This window comes from Guyanagaster necrorhizus (assembly GCF_019112545.1).
Source record: "Guyanagaster necrorhizus MCA 3950 unplaced genomic scaffold BT62scaffold_8, whole genome shotgun sequence".
Classification (NCBI taxonomy): domain Eukaryota; kingdom Fungi; phylum Basidiomycota; class Agaricomycetes; order Agaricales; family Physalacriaceae; genus Guyanagaster; species Guyanagaster necrorhizus.
Window position 1 is genome coordinate 776043 of NW_025064887.1, and position 20610 is coordinate 796652.

The following is a 20610-nucleotide window of genomic DNA, read 5'->3' on the forward strand; positions in this document are numbered from 1 at the left end:
GGAACTGGCAAAAGATCCATCTATTCTTCCGGCGCGTCTGTGACCAAATAATCCTAGCATGCGAGGACTCTTCCGACTCTTCATCCATATCGTGCAGATTCGTCCTCGTCCTCGTCTTCCACCACGGACGGCCGCCCATCAGAATGTATAGAGTCCTGTTCACCATCACCTGCCTCATCAAGCTGCGATTTTCATTCACAAGACGAACCGACGACGACGGAAAGCGTACGCACCTCTCGTTTCTCCTCTTGCTGCGTCTTGACCCAAATGTTGTTGTCCTACCACAGAGTCAGAAGCACGCACGCAGCCAGAATAGGTGCGCACCAATTCCTCGAGCTCGTGCTGGAGGTCACGATATTCATAGCCAACGGTACGCAGCGGCATAGGTCGAATCCTAGGTACTGAAGGCAGCAGGTGCGGGAATCTGGGATCCCGAGGTAGAACCGTAGGCGTCGCTGCTGACATTTTAGCTGCTGAGCATATTACCGATATGGATAGGCCCTCCAGTGAGCTGACACAAATACAAAACTGTTAACACTGCCACGCTGAACTGTATATTTATATTGTCCCCTTCGGGGTGACATACGAAAAAATTGGAACGATACAGAGAAGATTAGCATGGCCCCTGCACAAGGATGACACGCTTTCCCGGAGTGGTAGATCTACGGATCTCAATATTTATTTTATTCGTTCCAGTAGTAAATCTATGTTAGAGATTTGAGCGAGTTGCAGACGAACAAGGATCGGGTGAATGCAGTTTTCTACACAGACAATCACCCTTACGAGGAGGACATTTATTCTACAACCATTATAACTCCAGGAACAATTGGTAAGTATTATCCAGTTGGTCGTACGCCTCTCTTTTGCCTTGAAATTGTGTTGGTTTCATGGTTTCATAGGCACGAGCACCACTGCAGATACTTTGATTTGTGTGCCTACTAATGCATATCTGAGCCAGGTCTTTTCTGAAATTGAGACCAAACTCTTCAGGGTAATAATAAATGTCTTCTTGTTCCGGTATTATTGGGCCCATGGTATCTCAAATGGTAACATACTGTCAACAGAAGGTAAGCGGAAGGATAACCTATGACAAAATATCATTTTCCAATTCGACAATGTCCGTGATAACATACTGAAGAACGCGATTCATATGAAAGCGTAATGATATAACAATGCAATGCAATAAGGTTATGGCGTGATTCTCCGGATTCGCGTGAACTTGATTCATCGTTGCCTGATTCAGAGGAACATCTCCCAGCACCAGTGCCTAGCCAGAAAGGTGTTACGAGTGCAGCCACCATTAGAAAATGAAGACTCGTAAGTGAAGTCACTTGTCAAGCGGGCGATCATGAATCTCGTTGACCTTGTTAAGGGGCATAAGTTCTCCACCAAGTTATCATGACCTATAGGATAGATACACCATCACTCACCTTGGTTTTCATGAAGTTTTAGATGCTGACAATATCCCATACATTAAAGATTGTCGAGTCGTCAGTCGGCAGACCCTCTGGCGGGATGCATAGCGCATAAACTGATACTTCACGATTCTGAAAACAAAGGCCGGTTCGGGAGAAGAGTTCGACTGGAGAGGATCGCTTGCTCTTGGAAAAGTTCCAGGTCTCTGTATAGCTACGACGGATCAGAAAGAGACCCTTCTTCGAGCTCCTCGAAGCCTGGTAAGTGGTGTAAAGATAAGGCTCAGGATTAACTTACCCAACTAGAACTCGGGAAAGATTAAGAAAAGAAACAGGGACGATAAGAGTCAAAGGAAGTGCGAGTTGTATGATATAATTAGCGATACAGTGTGTATGGTATGAAATTCTCGAAAAAAGAAAGTGAAGCGATATTGAGTCTATCCTGCAGATAACTTGGTAGAGAACTTACGCCCCTTAACAAACCCAACGAAATTCGTAATCGCTCGCTTGAGGAGCGACTTGACTCTCCATTTGCCTTTGGAGCAAACGTTAATGGAAGTTACATGCGAAACATATAAATACCTACCTTTCCGACTAATAGGCGCTGGGGCTGGGGGATGATCCCCTGCAACGATGAATCAAGTTCACGCGAGTCCGGAGAGTCACATTCCAGATCTTCCGTTGAAGTACCAGATGTCGACGACATGAGACTATACACCATCGAAAAGTTGTCGGGAAGAGGCGTATCGTCAACCGGCAGACCCTCAGGTGGCTCGAAAACGACCGATCCGTCCGTAGCACGCAAACTGATACTCTTGCACGATTATGAAAACAAAAGAATAGTTCAGGAGAAAAATTGCAATGATTAGAGAGGATTGCTTACTCTTGAAAACGATCCAAGTCTCCGTGTAACTGCGACGGATCAGATATCTCTGAAACGTTTGACAGGATGTGGTCGATACGATTAACGGGCAGGAAGATTGCATCTTCTCCGAGCTTATCGGAGCCCGGCACCTTGGTCAGAAACGTCTTGCAGATCTGACTATCGGTCTCCGACGTATCGTCTGCAACGTCGATATCTGGACCCTCTTCCTCACCAGTGACAATTCGAAGAGCTTGATCATCATCTACTCTAGCTCGAAGGAGTTGGCCGTGATACATATCCTCCGCGATCGCTTTGTTAAACGAGGGAGGATACTTCACATATGGTGACTGAGAACAGTCCCGCCAATCGTTTGGTATACGTGCACAAATGTCGCAGCAAGTGGGATGGTAACAATTGTTCCCTGGCAGCGGCTTCGACACATGCAGAAGTTCTCTGCATCTAGGATGGGCCGTTTCTTGCAAGATGAGAACGCACATCGAAGGCCGAGCATGCTGAGGTTTGCGAGGGTGAGGCTTCGTAAGACCCTGTTGTAGTGGACGAATGCCGACAGCGTTGTATTTTTATCCTCATCAACCCGTCCCTGAATCTAAACGGGATTTTATTCGATGAGATGGAAACAAGCAGCAAAAAGACGCACTATCAAGCAGTAGCCGGCGTACATCCTATCTTGCAAGCCATCCAGCTTTTGGAGCATGAGGTCGTCACCTCCGTTACAATATACCTCCAGCATTGCAGCGACATCGATTGAAAAGGTAAAATAATGACGCGGCACCACCGTGCCATTATTTTATTTTGACCTTTGCACCAACAATACCAGGGATATCCCAATGAACCCTAACAGCATTTCTCGTATAAAATGGGCGGCAAATCATTGACCTCTTCTACCTCTTCTACTTCAACCTCGCCGGCGTCGAGCATCACCCCTAACTCGAACATTCCCTTAGCAGCTGGTAGGCCTGGCGCCTCCTCCAAATCTCTCTTTATTTTTCAATGTCGACATCGTGATATTACGTACTCTCCGAAGACTACGATTCCACCAAACCCGCTAGGCCGCCTAGTATCGCAAAACCTCCATCAGTCAAGCCACGCAAAGCTCTCACAAAATACAGACGCAGTCAAATCTGTCTCGTCAAAGAATCCACCTTCACACCGTTGTCCGAAGCTTTGACACAAGCCAGCGGGCCGCTGGCACTCCGAGCTGACTATCAAGAATGGTCGACTCGCCGCGACCTCCCCTGGGAAAGAAAGGCCCTGCATCATCATGGATGCTCCACCTGACGAACTTGTGATGAGTTGAAGTGATTTTGAATCTTTGGTGTTATGCATTTACTAACTGGTTCTTCAAGGACTGGAAACCTGACCCAATTAACGCCGACAATGCATCAATATACTCATGCCCTTCCAGCGCATCTACCTTGTCCATCAACAGCTTCAAATCTTTCAATAGCTTCAAATCTTTCTATATGCGTCGTTCTCATCGCGGAAGCATCGCAACATTGCACACTATCTTTGAGGACACCACTCCTGCATGTCCCAATTTTGGCCCTAGCGACTTTCCCCCCTTTCCCTCGAAGGTCTGTGAGGTATACTAACCTTCCACATTTCCGTACGTCAAAGTCATTCATGCTCTCTATATTCCGACTAAACGGCAAAGCCCAGGTTATACAACATACTAGACGGAAGTCAATGAATTGTACCAATAAAAGGATCAGTGTATATTACTTACTATTGTATCTTTACACGAACTTGTATTGGACCATCTGTAATATATGAAGGACTCCAATGCACAGCGAACCCCAATGGGAACTAAAGCTATGAAGCCTTTCACTTGCCACCATCACGCATCTTTGAAGGTCCTCTTTGCTTCCTACCGTTTCATCCGATACATTATGTCATCATTGTCCTTGTTGGGATAGCAATCCCGAGCGAGTACGAGAACGTACTCGAAGACACGATGCCAGTCAGCGGCAGCTGACTTGGATCGTGATCCGGACTTATTTAGTATCTCGTAGAAAGATCTCGAAGTAATACAAAATGTATTTAAGTAGAACGTTTCTCTCTCGAGAGGCTAATACTAATCCTCTGTACATTACTCTGCTCTCTACTTACAACAGGTTATGGGCCCCAGCCATAACTGAACTTACATCACTACTCACTTCGCACCCTTTCATACTTTACATACACACATAGAACCGCATGGATAGCCAGTCCGTGTATAGAATTGACCCCCTTAAGGGCCCGGAAAATTATCCGACGTGGAAAATCAAGATGATCGATATCCTAACCGATTTAGGACTGATTGATTATGCAGATGGAAGCATTCTGGCCCCGGCAGACATGACACTGGTGGCAGATTGGAAGAAGAGCGATAGGAAGGCTCTTTCAACAATAAGATTGTGGGTTTCTGATGGCCCGCTGGTATATATTGCTGGTTCAAAGACTTCAGCAGAAGCCTGGAAAGCTCTGAAAAGATATGTATGAGTCTAGGGGACCCATGGGAATTGTCCTTGTCAGAAGGAAATTCTTTAGAGCTCAGTGTGAAGAAGAAAGAAACATGAAGGAGCATATTAGGACTTTGAGGTCCTATCAGGAGGAGCTGGCATCCCTTAAGCAGAAAGTTGAGGAGGAGGACTTCTCTATCACACTGCTTACATCACTCTCAGAATCATGGAATTTATTCATCTCATCAGTGGATACTGCTGACTTGAAAGATTCTTACAAGTTGATTTTCCGAATTCTTCAGGAAGACATCCAACTAAAGGAAAAGACTTCTGATCAGACCATGACACTTGCAGCACATGGTAAGAAGTCCAATTCAAATGTCACATGTTATAGATGTGGGAAAACTGATCACATCAGAACAAATTGCCTAAATAGGAAGAAGAATTCCAAAAAGTCATAGAAAGGGAAGAGAAAGAGCCAGACTCAGGCACATATTGCCAAATCAGACTCAGAAGAAGATGACTATGTATTTTGTGCAACAGATGTTGCACTTACCTCACTCTCAGGAATATCATGGCTAGAGGACTCTGGCATCACCAGACATATAGTCAAAAATAGATTATATTTTTCTGACTATGTTGAAACCCCAGGACATGAAGTCATTGGTGTAGGCAAATCCAAAGGCTTGGGAAGGGGAACTGTCAAGATTAAAATGGTCGAAGAAGAAAAGATCACTCCAGTCACACTAAAAGAGTGTATCCACTGTCCTGATGCACTATTCAATCTTATGTCAATAGGGCGCATTACAGATGCTGGATTTGAACTCAGATTCAAAGAGTCCAGAATGGATATTATCTCACCATATGGTAAGATAATCAGCCATGGAGATAAAATATCAAAGCTGTACAGCCTTGACATTATTGTTCCAGAAATAACTCAGACCTATGCTATGAAATCAGCCTGATTATGGCAAAAGTGGCACAAAACATTAGGCCACTTAAATATGAGATCAGTAAAGAGACTATTTAGGAAGAAAATGATCAAGGGGATGGATATAGATGAGTCAGCCAAGCCTCAGACAGATTGCATAGCTTGCATAAAAGCCAAACATCATACCAAGCCATTTCCACAGGAAGCTGAAAAGGACTATACTGAAATAGGAGAAATGACATTTTCAGATCTATGGGGGCTGGCTTGAACTCAGGGTATCCATGGTGAAAGATATTACATAAGCTTCACAGATAGAAAATCCCGAAGAACAATGTTGTATTTTTTGAAGTCAAAGCAAGGTATGAAAATTTGAAAGAAGATCCAGCAGTATCAAAAATACATCAAAGTCCACAAAGAGAAGGATCTGAAGTTTATGAGGGTTGACAATGAAGAGGTAAAGGAATACCTCCAGAACAATAGCATACAGTTAGAATTGACTGCAGCATACTCTCCATCTCAAAATGGAGTTGCTGAGAGAATAAATTGGACTCTTGTGGAGCATGCATGCATCATGCTAGAAGAACATCACTTACCAAAGTTTCTATGGCCCAAGGCAGTAGCATATGCCACATATTTGAAGAACCGATCACTAACCAGGACTATCAAAAATGATTTAACTCCAGAAAAAGTGTTTCAGAGCATGAAACCAGATATTTGTTAGGCTCAAGCGTCACGTGAACAGATACACGTGATAAACAGGTGTTCCTTCGCACTTCGAGGAATCACCTGAGTTCACTTGGTATGTACCTGTCCGATGTGACCCAAGGTCAGAAGAAGACTCGAGGTAGAATGGCGTGTATAAACTTTAGCTCAAAGCTGGAGTTATTGCCAGCAAGAGCATCGGTCTTAAATACTGTACAGATGGTCCTAATTATATCGCTACTTATTATGTCTGTCTGTGTCCATGGTACTCATTGTCCTTGAGCACCGATACCATACATAAAAGGGGAATTGTGTTGTTGTTATGCTTGGCTGTCGCGACGGTTTGGAGATTGTTAGTTGTGCTGACTAAGCTCTCCCACTGTCTTGTGCTCTTCTGACTAAGCATGAATAGGGGTAAAAGGTGGATGTCAAGTAAAAAGAATGGAAAAATCATAACATTACCCCCCGCTTAAGACCATCGTCCCGATGACTTAATTAAGAGATAGTTCATAGTCGTGGATAGCATCATCGGCATTTATGTATTTTTCATTTATCCATTGGTTCGATTCTGGGCTGTAACCTTTCCAGCTGACGAGGTAATCCACCGTCGTGGTCATGCCGCCCTCACATGCTTTGACCTTCCGTAGTTTATGGTTTAGGACTTGGTTGATTTCGTAGTGTTTCTCGTTGTCGATTAAGTCAGGGGGCAGTGGCGGTGGTCTCTCTTGGTTTGGAAAGGCCGGGGCTATGTATGGTGTCAGGAGGTATTCATTGAAGACATCGTGGATTTTTCATCCTGCTGGTAGCTTTAGCTTATAGGAGGATTGACCAATTTTCGCTAGGATCGGAAAGGGGCCAGTGCGCTTGTCAGTGAGTTTTCGTTTCGGTCGGGGGAGGTGAAGATTTGTTGTGTCGAGCCAGACTTTATCATGAATTTGGTAAGTGTGGGCTGGACGTCGGTGTTTGTCATATTGTTTTTTCATGGCGTTTGCCGTCCGTTCTAGTGCGGCTTTAGTTTCGGCGTGGATTTTTTCAAGAGTCACGGTGAAACTTGTTGATGCTGGGGTTGTTGTTTTATGACGGGTCGTTTGTGCAACATGGGGGTGACGTCCATGGTTAACGAAGAAGGGTGTGAAGCCTGTAGCGGAGTGTACTCTGTTATTGTGTTGAAAAGCTGCGAGTGCTAGCCATTCGACCCAGTCATCCTGGCGGTAGTTGATAAATAGCTGAAGGTATTTTTCAACTTCTTGGTTTGCCCACTCAGTTTGTCCGTCAGTTTGTGGATGGTAGGCGGTAGACGCGTTTCGTTTTATCCGCAGCAATTTGTATAAGTCGTCAAGGAATTTTGACACAAATTGCGGTCCTCTATCAGAGATGATGACTTGTGGCATGCCGTATTTGGCGTATACCTCATCTCGAAGGATCTTTGCCCACCCTTCCGAAGTTAATTCCGTCGAACATGCAATAGGGATGATCATCTTGGAGAATCGGTCAACTACAATAATGATTGCGTCATAGCCATTGCAGTCCGGTAGTCCTATGATCATGTCCATGGAGATATGGGTCCATGGTTGCGTTGGTATCTCGTTCGGATGTAAGGGGGCTGATCACAGTTGCGTGGATGCTTTCCCCCTTTGGCACATTTCGCATGCCTTGACATATGCTGTGATGTCATTGCTGAGTTTGGGCCACCAATAGTTTCGGAGAACAAGTTCCTTTGTTTTTGCAATCCCAGGGTGTCCCGCAGTGACGTGGTCATGGTGTGCGGCAATGATATCCCTGTGTAGACTTTGGACTTGTGGAACATAAATTCTTCCATCATAGTGGATCATCCTGTTCTCTTTTGTCATTCTCTGCTCATGATTGAGGGAGGCGGCGATCCGCTGGTCCTATTGGTGTGCATCTCACATCGCGCTTTTGATGCGTTCATGCATCTCCTCCTCCGTCGGCATTATTAGTGCTCAGAAATGTTCAGGACGGAGGATAGTGACCCCGTCATTGTCGTTTTCCCCTTGATCATGATCTGCTCGATGGGAGAGGAGGTCGGCTTTCTTGTTAGCGACCCCGGCTTTGTGATGTAATGTATACTGGTATTGAGTGAGCTCTGTAACCCATCGAGCCTGACGACGGTTTAGCTTCTGAGGCTGACGGAAGTATCTGAGGTTTTGATGGTCTGTCCAGATTTCAAAAATGTCTGCTGCCCCGATTAAATAATGCCGCCACTCTTCGAGGGCAAGCATTATTGCGAGTAACTCCTTATCATAGATCTTGTAGTTCCTTTCGGTTATGGTGAGCGTCTTTGAGAGGAATGCGACCGGGCACCATTTCCTGCCTTGCTCTTGGGATAACATGGCGCCTATGGCCCCATCGCTGGAGTCAGCTTCTACTCGGAACTTCTCTTCCTGAGATGGGATAGCGAGTACTATGTCCTTCGCTAGTCGTTGCTTTAAGTCTTCGAAGGCGAGTTGTTGCAGAGTTTCCCATCCCCATGGAGCATTGCCAGTGAGCTGGGTCATAGGGCAAATGATTTTGCTGTAGTCTCGTATGAATCGCCTATAAAAGTTGGTGAAACCAAGAAAAGATTATAGCTCTTTTTTCTTAGTGGGAACCGGCCATTCCAGTATCCCCGCAACCTTTATCGGGTCCATGCGAATACTCCCTTCACTGATGATTACCCCGAGGTATTCAGTTTCTAACACCTCGAATTCGCATTTCTCTGCTTTGAGGAATAGTTTGTGCTTCCTCATGAGGGCGAGTACTTGTCGAATCAGGCCACGGTGTTCTTCCCTTGTTTTGGACATTATGAGGATATCGTCGAGATAGATGGTTACCTTTCCAGTGGCGATGAGGTCCTTAAATATGTCGTTCATCATCCACTGGAAGGTGGCCAGGGAGTTGGTTAATCTGAAGAACATGACAGTGGGTTCGAATAGCCCTTGATTGGTCCTGAATGCAGCCTTCCACTCATCTCCTTCCTTTATTCTGACGTTGTTATACCCCTATCGGACATCAAGTTTAGTGTAGTACTTGGCTCCCCGAAGTTTGTCTATCAGTTCCGAAATTAGCAGCAGCGGGTATCTGTTCTTGATGGTCATCTCGTTTAATTTGCAGTAGTCTTGTACAGGTCGGAGTTTGCCATCCTTCTTTTTTACGAAGAAGAAGGGGGAGGCCATGGGGGACTTTGATGGCCGAATTCACCCGGAGGATAAGTTCTCGTCCAAGAACTTATCAAGCTCTAATTGTTCCTGATTGCTGAGAGGGTAGGTCTTGCAATCGAGGTTTGCATTGGCATTAGGGATCAGTTCGATGGCATGATCCCAGGGCTTTGGAAGTGGGAGTTCATTGAAACTCTCTTTCTCAAAGAGGTCCCGATAATCACGTGCCCACTCCAGCACCAGTTCTTCAAAGGTCTTCTTCTCCTTCCCTTCGTTGGCCCTTGCTGCCAGATTGTTGGCGTGATGTACTGCTCTGATGTGAATTTCCTCCTGCAGGTCGACGGCTAGGATGGTTTCACCATCCTCCATCTCCTCATCCCACCGGTCCGCCGGATCCTCATCAGGCAATTCGTAAGGGATCTTTCGGCATCAGCATCGTGCAAACGTGAGCTTCCCAGTCTTCCAATTGATGAGTGGGTTGTGCCGAATCAGCCAGTCGTGTCCCAAGAATAACTCCTTGGTTCCAAGGTCTGTTACGGCCAGGTCGATCCTTTTGGAGTGATCCCCGATGGTCAACCTAAGTTCGACGAACTCCGTGATTGATCCGGCTTAGTTTTTTGTTCCATCAGCATTATAGACTGGTATGGGGGCGGCAGTGGTTCTGGTAGATAGATCATGCTGTCAGACGAAGGATCGATTGATGGAGCTCCCGGTGCAGCCACTGTCGATCAGGGCGCTGACCGAATAGTTTGTTCAATTGGTTAGGGTTTCAATCTGAGCTTTGGTCGTCAGATCCCGTCCGGGGGTCTTGGTTCGCCTGACAAACTTTGGTGGACTTTTTAACTCGTCCAACCATTCTAGGGTCTGGCTTCGCGTGGCTTTTCGCAACCCGTCCACGGTATCTATGGTGGCTTCTTCTGTCCTTGCCCGATGTATCCATCCCTAGAGGACCGCTCTTGCTGAGCTGTCATCTACTGCTTCTCTGATGGCTCTCCAAGTCCACTCGGTCTCGAATGGTTTGAGCCACTGTTTGGGGCCCTCTGCCCCTGTTCAGTCTATAGGCATTTGAGTTTGTTTTTTCGACTCTTTTAGGTGTACGTGGTTAGCTGGTATATTTGAATGCACGTATGTTACTACAGAAGTATCGTAAGTCCGTCCAGCGGCGGAGATAGGCACACCATGAGATCCTTCGGCTAATACAGTGGAGTTGGTCACTGATTGGCCCTATCTTTTACCTCCTCGGTCTTTGTTTCCTTCCTGAGTTCTTCGTCTTCTTTTTGTAACTCGGCTATCTGTGCTCGTATGTCTTCTCGGGTTCTTTTCTTCTTCGGGCAGTCCTTGGCCATGTGTCTCTTCTGACCACAGGTGAAACACTTTCCTTCCTTCTTTAAGCGGTCGATATCCATAGGTTTCCTGGCTCCGGTGTACGTCGTTCCAGTGCCTGTCTTCTGGCTCCCGTAATTGGGTGTGGGGGTGGATCCCAATGATTTCCCAGCAGTTTGCCCTGGTTTGTTTGGGGTTGGCGGGGTCGACTTCTTGAAGTTTTCTTGTAGCGTCATTGCCTCCGCTTTCTGCCTTTGTCGCTCCTTGTACATCTCGACGATTCGTTCCTTTCACTCGTCATACCCCACGGGCATCAACATTTTGACGCCCATGGCCGAGATCATCGTGAGGTACGAGGAGGGGACCCCCTGTTTGAGCGCTTCTACCATCCTTCCGTCGTTTGCAGTATCATCCCTGATTCCTGCAAGTTTAGCGAGTCGTTCGAGTTCATCGAAATAGTCTGTTGCCGCCTTATCCCCCATCTTGTATTCTTTGATTTTTTGCTTGTGTACTTCCTGGACCGCAGGATCAATGAATTTGTCGTTTAGCATTCTTTTGAATACCGGCCATGAGGAATATCGATAGTGTTCCCTCGTGGTGGATCGAAAGTTCGAAGAGATTAAGATCCACCATGTTTTGGCCTTATCTTCCAGGTACGAGGTAGCGAATGCGACTTTGTTCATATCAGTCCTGATATACCCAATATAGACTTCGAAGTATTGTTCGCAGTCTACCAGGAATCGGTCTATGTCATCGGATGCTCTCTTGAACGGGCGAGGCTTCCGGAGGAGGTCGGGGTGGCATTGCAAGACGTTGGCATTACTCAGGAGTGAACCCATTGGGTTGAGCCAGCCATCGAATGGCGGTTGTCCCCATTCCGCGGGCGGTCCTGGGAAGGAGTGTAACGAGTTGTCGTCGGTGACCGGGCTTTCTTTCGGATCGGTCACGTGGATGATGACTCCATCCTGCACTGTGAACCCGAGGCGGACTGCCTCAGGGTCGTCCTGAATCGGATCCTTTCCGCTTGATTCCGCCTGGTCCAGAGGTGGCTGTCCCCCAAGGAGTCGGCTCCCCTTGCCGGTCCATGGATTTTGAACCCTGGTGGGCTGGCGTGCCGACGGATTCCTGGTTCGGACAAGCCGGGAAGCCGTACTTCGGATTGACGAGTTGTTGTCGGCCCAGCTTCGGATCGAGGGGGCCATGTACACGGCTCGTTTTGGTGGTACGGGAGAGGTACGCGGTATTGATGCTGGTGTTCTTGGTTTATTGGGAGGTTGATATGGGGGTATCGGCATGAGCGGGTCTTCTGGGTGCCACCGGCCATACTCCTTCCATGCATATTCTGTCGCGGCGTACTGCAAAATCTTTTTCTTTTCAGTTTCTTCCGCATACCAGTATTCCAGTCCTAACGATGTTGCTTGCCAGCGCATGTCCTGCCATAAAAAGTTCCTCCCCTGCTCATATAGCCCCTGGTACTCCTTGTTCCTTTCTCTTTCCATTTCCTCCTTCAAAGCTTCTTCGTCGGTGTCTTCCCCTGCTCGCTCCATTCGTTGCCAGTATGGGTCGTCACTGTCCTCGTCGTCCTCCTCGTCGCCCTCGGCCCCGCTGTCCTCTCCCTCGAGGAGGGAACAGACGGGCCGGTCGTAAATGGATGGCACGGCTGGTCGAAGGGTCATCGGGGACCCTTCCATTGACTTGGGTGCTGGGTCTGGCATCTTCTTGGTTACTAGTTCAGGCAATGGGAGGGCTCCTAAGCCAACTGTAGCGCGTTCCTCCACGTGCTCTCATCTCCTCCAGTTCTCGGCTATAGAGGCTGAAGTGTCGTTGGAACTCGGAATTAAGGAACTGTCGAGCGACCCTGCTGCCCAGGAATTGCTGGAGAGCTCTGTCGGAGATGTGGGCATTGTCGGATACTCGGAGCCCATAGGCTCCAAGTATGGAGTCGGCATCCGAGGAGATGGTGTCAGTACGGGCAGGATATTCGAGGATGACGGGTCGAGGTTCTTCTGCCCTTCCTCGCCTGATAGCTTCGTCTCAGCTGACGATGCTGGCAGGTCCTGTCCATGGGTCATCTTCTGAGTCGGGTTCTCGGAAGGGGGATTCTGAATCGGTATGGAGCTCATACTCCCTAGGGGAGGCTGACCCCATCCTTTCAACCTCCTCTCTTCTTCTTCGTGCCCTTCCTTGTCTGTCGTACTTTGCTGCTTCGTACTGCTCTCGAGCCTCTTCTTGTACATAGTCGGCGAGCTCTTCCTGAGTTCGCCTGATCTCTTCTTCTCGGTTCTGGTTCTGCTGCTGCTGCTGTACTGCCTGATCGTAGTTAAAGGGGATGGTAAGATCCCAGTCTGGGAATATTCGGTGTATAATTCTGTCCCACACAGCTCTTCCCCTTTCACTGGTGGTTCCGACCTCGGGTTCACTTCTCACGTGGAGGTGTCGGAAGGGATCCCCTGCTGCAGAGATGGCAATCTCTGCATTCGCATAGTTGGGGTGGATAGTCCTTCTGTGCGGATCGTCGATCCCCAGCCTGCTGACAGATAGGCTGGAGCCAGAGTCGGGCTCGGTAGGGGTTTCGGGGGGGTTCTGGGGGAGGTCGGGACTTTCGTGGGATCTCGCAGCCATCTGAGCGACATCAAGGGAGTCCCGAGCACGGTTTCCAATCCCTGAGAGAATTGGGGAGGCGGGATGCTCAGAGGAGACTGCTAGAGTGACGTAGTTGGAGACCTCCATGGGCTCCTGAGTGGCGTTCATCGTCCACAGGTTCCGGAACCCTGTGAGAGCAGGGTGGCGGTTTCGGCTGTCTCGTCGGGGATGTTGAGGTCCTTCTTTCTCGTGAAGGCTCCTCGAATCTGAGTCGTTATTCCTGGTTTCTGGTACAGGTCCCCCTTGTGGGAAGAAGGACGTTCTGGCGGAGGGGGGGATGTCATGGAAGGGGAGATCAGGGGTTACATTGCATAGGATGTGTTGAATGTGCTAGAATGCTTGATAGTGCCTGACTATCCAAGCTGCTACTGATTGTCGTCCTCGGCAAAGGGTGATGATGGCTAGAAGTCCAAGTAAAGTTCCGATGATGGAAGCGATAAGCTTGAAGAAGTCGTGGTTTAGATCAGCGGTTGTTACTGGAGGCATTCGGTTTCTCAGCACAATTGGGCTTGAGAAAGAGAAGAAGAAAGCTTCGAGCTAATTGTTAGGCTCAAGCATCACATAAACAGATACACATGATAAACAGGTGTTCCTTCGCACTTCGAGGAATCACCTGAGTTCACTTGGTATGTACCTGTCCAATGTGACCCAAGGTCAGAAGAAGACTTGAGGTAGAATGGCGTGTATAAACTTTAGCTCAAAGCTGGGGTTATTGCCAGCAAGAGCGTCGGTCTTAAATACTGTACAGGTGGTCCTAATTATATCGCTACTTATTATGTCTGTCTGTGTCTATGGTACTCGTTGTCCTTGAGCACCGATACCGTATATAAAAGGGGAATTGTGTTGTTGTCATGCTTGGCTGTTGCGACGGTTTGGGGATTGTTAGTTGTGCTGACTAAGCTCTCCCACCGTCTTGTGCTCTTCTGACTAAGCGTGAATAGGGATAAAAGGTGGATGTCAAGTAAAAAGAATGGAAAAATCATAACAATATTTCGGCACTTCAGGAATTTGGAGTAAAGTGCTGGGTGTTACAGCAAGATAATAAGAGGTCAAAACTGAATCCAAAGTCAAGGGAATTTATTTTCACAGGTCTTACAGATAAATCCAAGGCCTGAAGATATTATAACCCTTAAACCAGGCAGATTCAGATCTTAAAAAATGTTATATTCTCTGAAAACAACACTACAGAGCCTATAGACACTGACTATATAGTCTCCCACTCTTCATCGCTTGAGAGAGAGTTAGAAAGCAAAGTCGAGCAGACTCTGGATGGAAATGATAGCATTTCAGACAATTCTGTGGATGCTGGAAATGCCAAACCAAAAGGAGAAATAGTCTCTGATGTGTTATTGATCAAATCAAATTTCCCAATATAGTATGGAAAAGTGATCAAGCCACACAACAAATCAGTCCAGATTGCATCAAAGACTCAACTGAGTTACCAGACACTTCATAATCCAAGTGTACAAGCTGTGAAAACATTGGAACAACAGCATATCTCAGAAGAATCATCTTTGGAAGCTGTAAATGTTGCAATAGACTATGCATGCATTGAGGAAACTGCAGACAACCTCAGTGATGAGCCATTAAGCCTTGAAGAAGCCAAAACAAGGCTAGACTGGCATCATTGGAAGAAAGCAATGGATAAAGAATACAATCTATTGACTTCTCTAAGCATATGGCAGCTGAAAGAATTACCTAAAGACAGATCACTTGTGGATTGCAAGTGGACTTACAGATTGAAAAGGGATGATGATGGGAAAATCACCAGGTACAAGGCCAGACTTGTTGCAAAAGGATTTTCACAGGTACCCAGCATTGATTTCTTCAAGACATATGCACCAGTTGTCAGGCTGGACACATTTCGTCTACTCATGGCAATTGCCACTCAAAGAAACCTAATCATTCATGGAATGGATGTTGTTGGAGCTTACTTAAATGGTAAACTCAATGAATCCATTTATATGGCACAGCCACCTGAATATTCAGATGGGAGTGGAAAAGCAGCACACCTCAAATTAACATTGTACAGACTCAAGCAATCTGGCTGAGTTTGGAATGACAAATTAAATGCTACATTTTTGGGACTTGGATATATCAGATTGATCAGTGATCAATATGTGTACATCAGACAAATGAGTTCTGGTCCCATAATCGTAGCTGTACATGTCGACGATATGACATTGCTTACCCCAGATAATGAAACCATATCTAAAATAAAAGAAGAGCTTAAGAAGAAGCTAAATGTCACAGACATGGGGGAGATTCAATATATATTGGGCATGAAGATAGACAGGAATCGGGACAAGAGCACTATCACTCTATCCCAGAAGGCATATATTCTCAAAGTACTTAAGTGAATGGGCATGAATGACTGCAAACTGGTCAAAATATCTATGGACCCAAATGTATGGCTAGAGAAAATTCCAACAGAAGACCCATGAGGCATTGACACAGCCATCAGGCAATATTACCATACTGATGTCAGATCACTAATGTATGTGGCCGATGGATCCTGGCCCGACATTGCACATACTGTCACCGAATTAAGCAAGTACATGCAGAATCCAGCTGCTGAGCATGTCACAGCCTTGAAGCAAGTTTTCTGCTATCTGAAGGGAACTCTAGACTTTGGAATCACATATGGAGGGACTATGGATGAGCTGATACCTTATTCAGACTCAGACTGGGGAGAAGACAGAACAGATAGAAGATTAACATCTGGTTATGTCTGTACCTATACAGGGGGAGCTGTTACTTGGAGTTCAAAGAAACAGCCCACTGTAGCCTTATCCACTATGGAAGCAGAATATATGGCCCTTGCACACACAACCTGGGAAGTAATTTGGCTATGAGCACTCTTAACCAAATTAGGATTGCCACCTTATGAAGCGATGACTATTTTCATCGACAATCAATCAGCAATCAAATTTGCCGAGAACCCTATATTCCATGCACAATCGAAGCATATAGACATATGGCACCACTTTGTTCATGAGCACATGGCTTCAAACGAAGTTAAAGTTCAGCACTGTGCATCAGAGGAGAACTTAGCAGATATATTCACTAAAGGCCTACCAAGACCATTACATGAGTATTTATCTGCAGGTATTCTAGGAACTCGGAATTGAGGGGGAGTGTTGGGATAGCAATCCCAAGCGAGTATGAGAACATACTCGAAGACACAATGCCAGTCAGTGGCAGCTGACTTGGATCATGATCCAGACTTATTTAGTATCTCATAGAAAGATCTCGAAGTAATACAAAATGTATTTAAGTAGAATGTTTCTCTCTCGAGAGGCTAATACTAATCCTCTGTACATTACTCTGCTCTCTACTTACAACAGTCCTGTCACTCGCGACCGCTGTGGGCCCGGCTGTTCCTGCTTGTTTGTACTGATACCAAGACCACTAGAAACTTTTTTCATCACTTTGTTAGTGAGAGCTCAGTCATTATTTCCTCAATGACAGTAATGGTGGATTTAAAACATTATAAACCTCAAGTTATTCGATTATTGAAAACAAGCCGGAGCTCAATAAGAAGGAAGACAAGACATTCAATTAGAGTTCCTGATCAGATATATGTACTTGCTGTGAAAGTTGGATATGTAGAAGGAAAGAATAAACGAAAAGGAATGTGAAGATTTTACTTGCTTCGGTGCCTATGCATCCGGAACGGTAATGGCACCCCAAGGAGCACTACCATACTGGCCAACAATCGTAGCATCGCTCCAAGTGCTGTCGTCGGTGGCGGGAAGCTGGAATCCAGTAGGCAGATCAGTGGTCGTCTTCCAGGTGGTATCTGTGACATAGGAAACCGACGTTCCATCATTATACGCGACCAGAATGGTAGCAATGACACCAGCCGGACCACCAGTGTTCTGCCCATCAACTGCAAACACGTTCTGGTCGGGGTCCAATTGGGGTACGGAGTATGCTTGGGCGGTCTGGAAGTCTGTGCCTGATCCGAGGGACTCTCCGTTGGCATAGAGCGTGTACGCGTTGTCGCTGTGAACTATTGATCAATGACCGCGGGTGAAAGGAAGAGGGAAAGGACCTACACAGTGATGACTACCTTTGCACACACCGCGCCCTTACCATATGGGGAAGTGACCGTCTTCCTGAATGCCCTGTGTCCAACCGGGGCGTTCCCTGCAGAGGTCTCGTTCGTCCAAATCCAGTTACTTTGGGTTATGTCAAGTGCGCTGGGAAGTGTGGTCTGGCCCCAGGGAGAGACGCCCTCCATTCCTTGCCCGACCGCTGCAATCCAAGCCGAGTCGTCCAAACTCGGGTTTTCGAATCCAGCTGGGGGAGCGGACTGGAGGGTCTTCCAGGATGCGTCGGTAACAAAGGTTTCGGTGGTGCCGTCGGCGTAGTCAACGAGGACAGTGGCAATCAAACCGGCGGGTCCTCCAGTGTTGGTACCATTGACGGCAATGACGTTGTCGGATTCTGGTTCGAGGCCGACAGTGTACACCTGTGCGTCTGAGAAGGACGCGCCTGAGCCGACTTGTGCACCGTTGACGTAGAGTGTGTGGAGGTTGTCACTGTAAATATATACTTTGAAAAATCTTGAAATGACTGATGAAGCCAAACTTACGTAGCGATGAGGATGGTGGCGCACACCGGACACTTGGTGCTGGTGTGGGGGATGGTCTTGCGGAAGGGCCGAGAACCGATGGGAGCGTTTCCCCCCGCGCCGGCTTCTTCTCCAGTCCAGATCCAGTTGGAGTTGGCTAGGGTAAGAGGCTGGGCTGCGGCGCGCGCTGCGAGAGACGCGCTTTCAGTGTTCGCTGCATTGGCAACCAGACCTGAAAAATGAGTGAGTATGGAATCAGAGGGTAAATCACGAAAAGACGCGTACTCTTCTCCGACGCAGGGAACGCAGTCGTGAGAACCGCTGAAAGAACGACGGGCAAGAGCAAAAGAGCTATAGAAACGATATGAGCGGGAAGAAAGAAAGGAGAGGGAGCTGGATAGGATTGAAAGGTCACCTTGGGAGAACATTAAAGAGTGAAATATCTACCTGTCGGTGGATGGCCAGAATGTGCATTACCGCCTTGTTTTTATAGCAAATGTCTGTCTGACGCGAAGACCAGAAAATAATCCTAGTAATTCAACAGCATAGCAAATGCCTGACAGACAGAATCGAAGGAGATATATAAGGGCCTCGAGAAGTTTTTTTTAAAAATTTCCTGACAGAACGGAGGACTGCTGACTCTTCCCCGAAATGATGTTGAAGAATTTCTGACGTGGATGACATGCAAGAAGAGACGATGGGTCCAGCACGCTGTCGAGTAGAGAGATACCAGACATCTATAAGGTTCCTCTAGTGCGACGCTGTCCAAGCCAGTTTTGATTGACATTACACAGTAGCATTTTGTAGACTCGACCGCTAGTTATTAGGAAACCGAATAGATGAACCGGTATATGTAGATGACAATCATGATTTTCAAAAAGATGGCATCACTGATGGCAGAAGAACGTTAAGCGCTAGCACTCAAGTTGATCAAAAATGACCGAACACATGATTGGATTTCCGCACTTTGAACTGAGCTGATGTCGTTGGAAAACTAGTAATGACATACTCGAAGCGTTTCCGAGACGCTTCGACGAAAATTTTCGGTGTCTTTGGCGCGGCTATTATTTGAAACCATTGAAATAGAACAAGAACTTGGAAGGCGAGCCAAAAAAAGGCCAATTGTCCGACATGGTAGTCACAGGATCTTTTACGTGCAGGTTGTTTTCATTTGCTTGTCGTCTCTTCCTTCTTCTTACCACCACGATGGCCGCCAAGTCTCAGTCTGTACCTCCTAGTATGAACACCTCCTCTGATGGCATCTCCGTGGAAATGATGGCTATTCTGCGCGAAATACAGCATCGGATGAACGAACTGCAGCTCAAGGTCGGCGAACTTCAACTCAAGGTCGACGACATGAACACCCGCATCATTGTCTTGGAAGATTTTGCCACGATGCAGCCTGTCAGGTTGTACAACGCAGCGATTAGGGGGTCATCCCCTCTTGGTTATCCTCCGCCTCACATCGGTGGTCAGAATGGACTGCCATTGACTATACGCGATGTTGGTCAGTTAACAAGTGCGTGCTTCTGTAAGCTACTATAGCATTTGGTCAGCTTTCTTCTAGACGACGAAGTGATAGCGACTTCAGCTCTTCTTGGTTTGCCTCCACTACCTGCGGATTCAACGGAAGATGAAAGGCTGGATCAATTTATGTTGCACATGGGCATAATACTGTAGCCAGAGTCCATTTCTTTTGATCACAAATTGTTTGTAAACCACGTCAAATTCCACGATTAGCTAGCAGCCCGTTGTCTCCATGTTCTTCCTTGACAGCTGCAAGAGCTGCTTTGACCTTTCCTTCATATTACTGGGACGAAGCCCAATAGCGCTCCTCCGTGGAACCATTTTCCATCTGCGTAAAAAATGTTCCATGCTCCGGAGTCGCTGGTCCTACGACTGGGCAGGTATCCAACAGGTATTTTAGCACTGTTATTGAGTCGGAGAGTGTTCCATTTCTTTGGCTGCTGGACAGTGCGGGTACCGCTTTTCATAGCAACGACTTTTAACTGCGTCTTCCTTTGCTTTAGCTGTTTCAACCGAATTGACACCATATATCTGGCAGGCACGCGGATAGCATTCATTCCGGAACCAGTCGGGTATGACACCTCTTCGCGTGTTGGATTCTCTGCGCAAAAGTTACATCTTGGCACTCCTGCTCCAGCCCGGGTAGTCGCCCAGCCATTTTGCTCTCTTGCAGAACGCAAGGTAGGAGGGCGGGACGTGAGATATCTTCTCTCCTTTGTGTTTGCCGGAAGAGAAAGGTGTATTCCGTCGAAGATAAGGTTGTAGGAACTTTAGGCATCTCTGCTAATGTAGAGTATGGTGGCGGTCAATGGTCATCCCAAGCCTGAGTTGATTTTGACCGATTTCAATCAGTCTCGCCAAGTGCGAATAAGACAAATTTTCATAATATAAGATGTTCGGGCTGACTTGGAAGTTGCATTGAAGTATGATTGCATAAAATAATATGTACAGAATTCTAATGTCTAATAACTAATCTAATGCTACACACATAATGCCCGTTATTCATCA

The 20610-nt window shown here is 46.8% G+C and overlaps 4 protein-coding genes across 4 annotated transcripts; 1 reads left to right on the plus strand and 3 right to left on the minus strand.

Moving 5' to 3' along the window:
- Positions 1–133: 133 nt before the first annotated feature.
- BT62DRAFT_930211 (uncharacterized protein) lies at positions 134–588 on the minus strand. Its single transcript, XM_043185882.1, has one exon. It carries the CDS (start codon positions 463–465, stop codon positions 196–198), a length of 270 nt encoding a protein of 89 aa, XP_043041631.1. The 5' UTR covers positions 466–588; the 3' UTR covers positions 134–195.
- Positions 566–721, plus strand: BT62DRAFT_890207 (uncharacterized protein; the record flags this gene model as incomplete). The annotated part of the gene is made up of 1 exon (XM_043183017.1): positions 566–721. A coding segment is annotated over one exon (156 nt), but the record flags the coding sequence as incomplete, so codon positions are not given.
- Positions 722–1761: 1040 nt separating this feature from the next.
- BT62DRAFT_755360 (uncharacterized protein) lies at positions 1762–2855 on the minus strand. Its single transcript, XM_043182158.1, has 3 exons — positions 2299–2855; positions 2002–2247; positions 1762–1950 (listed from the first exon to the last, which is right to left on the minus strand). Exons 1-2 carry the CDS (start codon positions 2775–2777, stop codon positions 2010–2012), a joined length of 717 nt encoding a protein of 238 aa, XP_043041633.1. The 5' UTR covers positions 2778–2855; the 3' UTR covers positions 1762–1950; positions 2002–2009.
- A 13978-nt stretch (positions 2856–16833) lies between these two features.
- Positions 16834–18518, minus strand: BT62DRAFT_930215 (lectin). Its single transcript, XM_043185883.1, has 5 exons — positions 18491–18518; positions 18361–18426; positions 18097–18307; positions 17558–18043; positions 16834–17504 (listed from the first exon to the last, which is right to left on the minus strand). Exons 1-5 carry the CDS (start codon positions 18501–18503, stop codon positions 17159–17161), a joined length of 1122 nt encoding a protein of 373 aa, XP_043041634.1. The 5' UTR covers positions 18504–18518; the 3' UTR covers positions 16834–17158.
- Between the last annotated feature and the right edge of the window lie 2092 nt (positions 18519–20610).

Bases quoted from the DNA above. Each gene is read 5' to 3' on its own strand.
- BT62DRAFT_755360 (XM_043182158.1), bottom strand. From the start codon at position 2,777: ATGTGCGTTCTCATCTTGCAAGAAACGGCCCATCCTAGATGCAGAGAA. The intron at 2,248-2,298 runs GTAAGCAATCCT...ACTATTCTTTTG, and splicing joins GACTTGGATCGTTTTCAAGA to TTTTCATAATCGTGCAAGAG.
- BT62DRAFT_930215 (XM_043185883.1), bottom strand. The intron at 18,044-18,096 runs GTAAGTTTGGCT...ATATATTTACAG, and splicing joins GCCACCATCCTCATCGCTAC to TGACAACCTCCACACACTCT. The intron at 17,505-17,557 runs GTAGGTCCTTTC...AATAGTTCACAG, and splicing joins GCAAAGGTAGTCATCACTGT to CGACAACGCGTACACGCTCT.
- BT62DRAFT_930211 (XM_043185882.1), bottom strand. From the start codon at position 465: ATGTCAGCAGCGACGCCTACGGTTCTACCTCGGGATCCCAGATTCCCG.